The sequence below is a fragment of the Salmo salar genome, chromosome 04 (assembly GCF_965601325.2).
Source record: "Salmo salar chromosome 04, fSalSal1, whole genome shotgun sequence".
NCBI classification, from domain to species: domain Eukaryota; kingdom Metazoa; phylum Chordata; class Actinopteri; order Salmoniformes; family Salmonidae; genus Salmo; species Salmo salar.
Window position 1 is genome coordinate 73451946 of NC_138294.1, and position 6000 is coordinate 73457945.

The window sequence follows — 6000 nt, forward strand, 5'->3', positions numbered from 1 at the left end:
TGTTCAAATAGACCTACCATTAAAATTATAGACTGATCATTTCTTTGTCAGTGGGCTAACGTACAAAATCAACAGGGGATGAAATACTTTTTTCCCCCTCACTGTATATACTGTATTCTATTCTACTGTATTTTAGTCTATGCCACTCCGACATTGCTCGTCCAAATATTTATATATTCTTAATTCCATTCCTTTAGATGTGTGTACTGTTGTGAAATTGTTCGATATTACTGCGCTGTTGAAGCTAGAAACACAAGCATTTCGCTGCACCCGCAATAACATCTGCTAAACATGTGTATGTGACAATACAATTTAATTTGATACATGTCTGTCATCTGTGCCCTTACCAGCACATAAAGTAAAACCTAACCTAAAGAATATACAGTCCACCAAGTCCTCACTTACAAACAACCACCATAAAAAGTGAGAGAAAGAAATTGGAATATCCTGTGTCATGGAGAGATGGAGGTGGAAATAGCTCTCCTCCTTCCACCTTTCAATTCTCCATGCCTCTCTGCTGAGTCGCTAAGCGACCCCACGCCAACCACCAAAACGCTGTAAAATGACAGACTGACATCGCCACATAGACCCAAACAGGCCATCTGTGTGACCCAGTTATCACGGTAATAAACGCTGCCTGCCGCACCGCACTTCTCATGTCTAGCTGCTCTGGGACTCTGGAATGAGCGGCACTCTGGGCGGAAAGAGAAGAGAGGGAGAAGAGAGGGAGGGATAATTGACTTGGACACTTCCTAACACTTTGTCTGGCCCTAGGCACCAGCTTAGCTTTTTTTTTAGCTTGTGTTGGTTTGGTCCCCCCGTGGGAACATCTGACTCCACACACACACACACACACACACACACACACACACACACACACACACACACACACACACACACACACACACACACACACACACACACACACACACACACACACACACACACACACACACACACACACACACACACACACACGCGCTACAGTCAGTGTTCTTGGCAAACCAGATGTCTTTGCTATTCTGAGTGAGTGATGCTGTTCAGCAAATTATATGGTAAAAAATGCAGATCCCATTAAGGACTACAGAGGTGCCCAATATGGGACTAGGGGTCCTAATAAAATAACATGATTTGCACACAATATATTGGTGCCGGGGGCTGGTCTAGTGGTAGTGCTGCTGTCCCCTGATTGCACATTTCCCTGGGAGGCTGGGGTTCGATCCACGACTGCGCCATTTTTGGTGTTGTGTCCCTCTCCTCTATGTCCCCATCTCAGTCTACTTCTACCCTGTATCAATCAATAAAAATCCAAATACTCTCCTTCACAAAAAATACAATATACGTTTGGATATTTTGGCTAATATCTTCTCCTTCTTCATAGTCTGTGGTTTTACACAGGAAGTGAAGGTGTGTGTGTGTGTGTGTTTAGCTCCAGTCTACCAAGCATGAACCTAAATAGCACAACATTTGCTGACCATGCCAGCAAGCCTCAGTAGTGTGAAAAGGATATGTAAGTGTAAACGTGAGGAGAAAAGATAATCTAGGGACAGGTGTAGAAAATGTGCGTGAGCTATACACACTATGGTGCAACATTTTGCAAAGGTGTTTATATGTCTCTGTCCAAATAAACCATGAATATATTTTCGAAAGAAAAATGGTGTGCTTGCTTCAGCAGTCTTAAAAAAAAAAAAATGATGGTAGTGGACGTAGTAGTAGCTCACTCACCCGGGGTCTCTTCCAGTGCACACGTCCGATCCTGTTGCCCTGGTAAAAGAGGGTGTCATCCACTGCGGGGAAGCGCGGGTCCTCGAACAGCAGGCCGCTGGCAAGGCACTGCCTCTTCAGGGTGGAGTACTGCTGCCCCTCGAAGGCCTTCACAAACGAGAACATCCTACAGCCCGTAGGGACCACACGCAGGAGACAGGGGGCTCTGTTAGTGACCTGGAACTGGTCTCCTACCAACAGGTCTCTTATATCCTTGAAGATTAGCTGTGCCAATGTTATTACATTTTACCTTTTGGGTAGGTTACACTATGGACAAATACACACACGCATGTATCAAAAGTTGTGATACAAGAGTCCGTAATAGCAGAAAATAAACGTAGACAGACAGAGCTGTTGAGGAAACAAGCTATTCTACTTGTAGTCACAGAGCAACGAGCTGTTGATGACCTCGCCATACGATGTGACAGGAGATCAAGGACTCAACAAATCACCATGGAGATGAAGCAGGATGTTCTCTTTGAGGTTAATTTGACACTTCAGATTTGCTACTGGCCAGTGACGAAACAAAATGGCTACCAAATTGCCTACACAGTACATACAGTTCCAACAGGCTTGTATAGAATGAGCTGACTAATCAAAAGGCTTATCTGTTAGCTACACAGCTGGTTTCTTTATATTTTTTTAATCGTGCTTAATCCTACAATGACAATCTAATGGCCATTGGGAAATAAACCAATGGGAAGGATTTTCTGCATAGCAACTCGGTTAAATAAGGCACACTGCTCTTTTGCCTTGGGAGCAGGATATGTAATGAGATCTTATAGAGGGCCAGAATGGGAAGAGGAGGAGTGTGTGTATGTGTGGAGAGGTGAGGGTAGTTAGGCTACTTCTCTTTAAAATCACGTAACATTGTCTGTCTGATGTCGACTCAATCTCAAATGTCCCAGGATTACACTGGCAGAACTGAACTGCAGACAGATCGTTCACTACAGGAGCATGGAAAAGATGGATGGCAGAAGCCTTTTAGAGGCAAACTGTCAACCAAACACACCGCACACTTCAATACCAGCCAAAAATCATCCAGAAACACCAACAGCAATATAAAATGAGACATGATAAGAAGAATGGAAGTTGAATACAGAAGCACATAGACCACCCAGTATATTTTCCCCCATCCTTCTGGTTTTTAGCTTTGAACCTCGCTCCAGGGTGAAGTTTACCCTAGGTACAGATCTAGGATCAGCTTCCCATCCCCTTATCTTAACCTTAACCATTAGTGGGGAAAATGCTAAACTTACCCGAGATCAGCGTCTAGGGGCAACTTCACCCTACAGTACTCTAAGCTCAGTTTGACCTGCTGTCTTCTTTCAACTTCTCTTTTCTGACAAGGGCTTGTAATGCAACAGCAGCACAAGAAAAAGTCAGCGTTTCATAAAAATAAAAAAAATCCAATTAAATACCACATTTAATCAAAGGAAATACAGGCCGTCAAAATGTCAACTCAATCAACCAAATCCTTTACATAATAAAAAAGCTTTATGGCATTTTCTTGTGCTGATCTTGAAGTGGTCTCCGGAGACATGAGATCACAGAAAATGATCACAGAAAAACAGAAAATGGAGGAATGCCAAATCAAATCTCTAAAAAGGTTTTAAAATCATATTAACTTCGACGAGTGAAGTAACCCTTTCATATCAAGATGATGAGTACATCATCTCCTGGAGGAATAAGGAATTATTTTAATTTAACCCTATTTACTGACGCAGATTTAGGCTAGACATTTGAACTACAGTAGCCTACACGCGTCTGCCTATAGAGTAAACATTTGCTTAACATGTCACATAATATGCTGAACAAAAATAAACGCAATAAGCAACAATTTCAAAGATTTTACTAAATTACAGTTAATATAAGGAAATCAGTAAATTCAAATAAATTCATTAGACCCTAATCTATGGATTTCACATGACTTGGCAGGGGTGCTAGGCCCACTCACTGGGGATCCAGTGCTAAGCCCACTCACTGGGGATCCAGTGCTAGGCCCACTCACTGGGCATCCAGTGCTAGGCCCACTCACTGGGCATCCAGTGCTAGGCCCACTCACTGGGGATCCAGTGCTAGGCCCACTCACTGGGGATCCAGTGCTAGGCCCACTCACTGGGGATCCAGTGCTAGGCCCACTCACTGGGGATCCAGTGCTAGGCCCACTCACTGGGTATCCAGTGCTAGGCCCACTCACTGGGGATCCAAGCCCAGCGAATCAAAATGAGTTTTCCCCCCACAAAAGGGCTTTATTATAGAAAGAAAAACTCCCCAGTTTCATCAGCTTTTCCAGCTGGCTGGTCTCAGATGATCCTGCAAGTGAAGATGCCGGATGTGGAAGTCCTCGACTTGCGAGGTGGCATGGAAAATGACACAATTAGTCATGCTATGCCGTGTTTTACTGCTTAAAGAATAGTGTCTTGTTAAATGCTAGTGTTTTTTCCAACCTGACACAAACTTGTCTTTGTGTGACTTAGTCATAAGACTGGGCGCATAGCCAAGGTTCGTTTCGATGCGACCCTAGCATGTGACATCCCATGGGTTTACTACGTACAGGAAGTCACACGTATGGAAACTTGCAGAAAGGAGCATATTATAGTGTTTGCTGTTGTGAATGCAGTTACACGGTTGAACCCTCAAGCTATCTTAAATCTGCACAGACAACTAATTGTCTTTTACACACTATCTGCTGACTGCCACGTATACAAAAAGGATGTACTTCTCTATAAAAGTTGAGACCCGACGCTGTTCGTTGGGCCTTAACTGCACAACTGTTGAAGTGCATAGTTAACTGCTCCATTTTTGCAAATATTTTAATAAAGTTGTTTTGAAGAATACACTCTCTCCCCTTTTGGTTAGAATCACCACCACAGAGGTTACAAGTGTTCTGCGGTTGTGAGGCTGGTTGGACGTACTGCCAAATTGTCTAATACGACGTTGGAGGCGGCTTATGGTAGAGAAATTAACATTAAATTATCTTGCAACAGCTCTGGCGGACATTCCTGCAGTCAGCATGCCAATTGCATGCTCCCTTAAAACTTGAGACATCTGTGGCATTTTAGTGGCCTTTTATTGTCACCAACACAAGGTGCACCTTTGTAATGATCATGCTGTTTAATCAGCTTCTTGATATGTCACACCTGTTAGGTGGATAGATTATCTTGGTGGCATTATTTTGGGGTGGCAGGTAGCCTGCTGGATCGAATCCCTGAGCTGACAAGGTAGAAATCTGTCATTCTGCCCCTGAACAAGGCAGTTAACCCAATGTTCCCCGGGAGGCCGTCATTGTAAATAAGAATTTGTTCTTAACTGACTTCCCTAGTTAAAGAAAAGGTTCCATTTAAAAAATATATATTATCTTGGCAAAGGAGAAATAATCACTAACAGGGATGTAAACAAATTTGTGCACAAAATTAGAGAAATAAGCTTTTTGTGTGTATGGAACATTTCAGGGATCTTTTATTTCAGCTCATGAAACATGGCACCAGCACTTTAAATGTTGAGTTTATATTTTTGTTCAGTATAAACTGCATAGACTCACTCTGTGTGCAATAATTGTGTTTGTGTTTTTTGAATGAATACTTCATCTCTGTACCCCACACGTACAATTATCTGTAAGATCCCTCAGTCGAGCAGTGAATTTCAAACACAGATTCAACAACAAAGACCAGGGAGGTTTTCCAATGCCTCAAAGAAAGGCACCTTTAAGTAGATGGGTAAAAAAAAGCATACATTGAATATTCCTTTGAGCATAGTGAAGTTATTCATTACACTTTGGATGGTGTATCAATATATCAAATCACTACAAAGATACAGGCGTCCTTCCTAACTCAGTTGCCGAAGAGGGGGGAAACCGGTGGCTGCATCATGTTATTGTTATGCTTGTAATTGTTAAGGACTGGGAAATTTTTCCAGACAAAAATAAACAGACAGAGGAAATAAACAGAGGAAAACCTGGTTCAGTCTGCTTTTCACCAAACGCTGGGAGATGAATTCACCTCTCACCAGGACAATAACCTTAAAAAGGTCAAATCTACACTTGCTTACCAAGAAGACAGTGAATGTTCATGAATGTTTGAGTTAAATTTTTTACTTAAATCTACTTGAAAATGGATTGCAAGACCTGAAAAATGGTTGTCAATCAATGATCAACAGCCAATTTGACAGAGCTTGAAGATTTTTTTTCAAGAATAATAGGCAAATGTTGTGCAATCCAGGTTTATTAGACTTCAG

General features: G+C 42.3%; 1 protein-coding gene across 1 annotated transcript in view; it reads right to left on the bottom strand.

The window, feature by feature from the left end:
- LOC106603714 (calpain-5) overlaps positions 1-5153 on the bottom strand; it is a 60498-nt gene extending 55345 nt beyond the window's left edge. Inside the window, exon 1 of the mRNA XM_014197733.3 lies at positions 1726-5153. Within this exon, the coding sequence (XP_014053208.2) occupies positions 1726-1890 (165 nt within the window). The 5' untranslated portion in view covers positions 1891-5153. The remainder of the gene's footprint in view (positions 1-1725) is intronic.
- Positions 5154-6000: the final 847 nt, after the last annotated feature.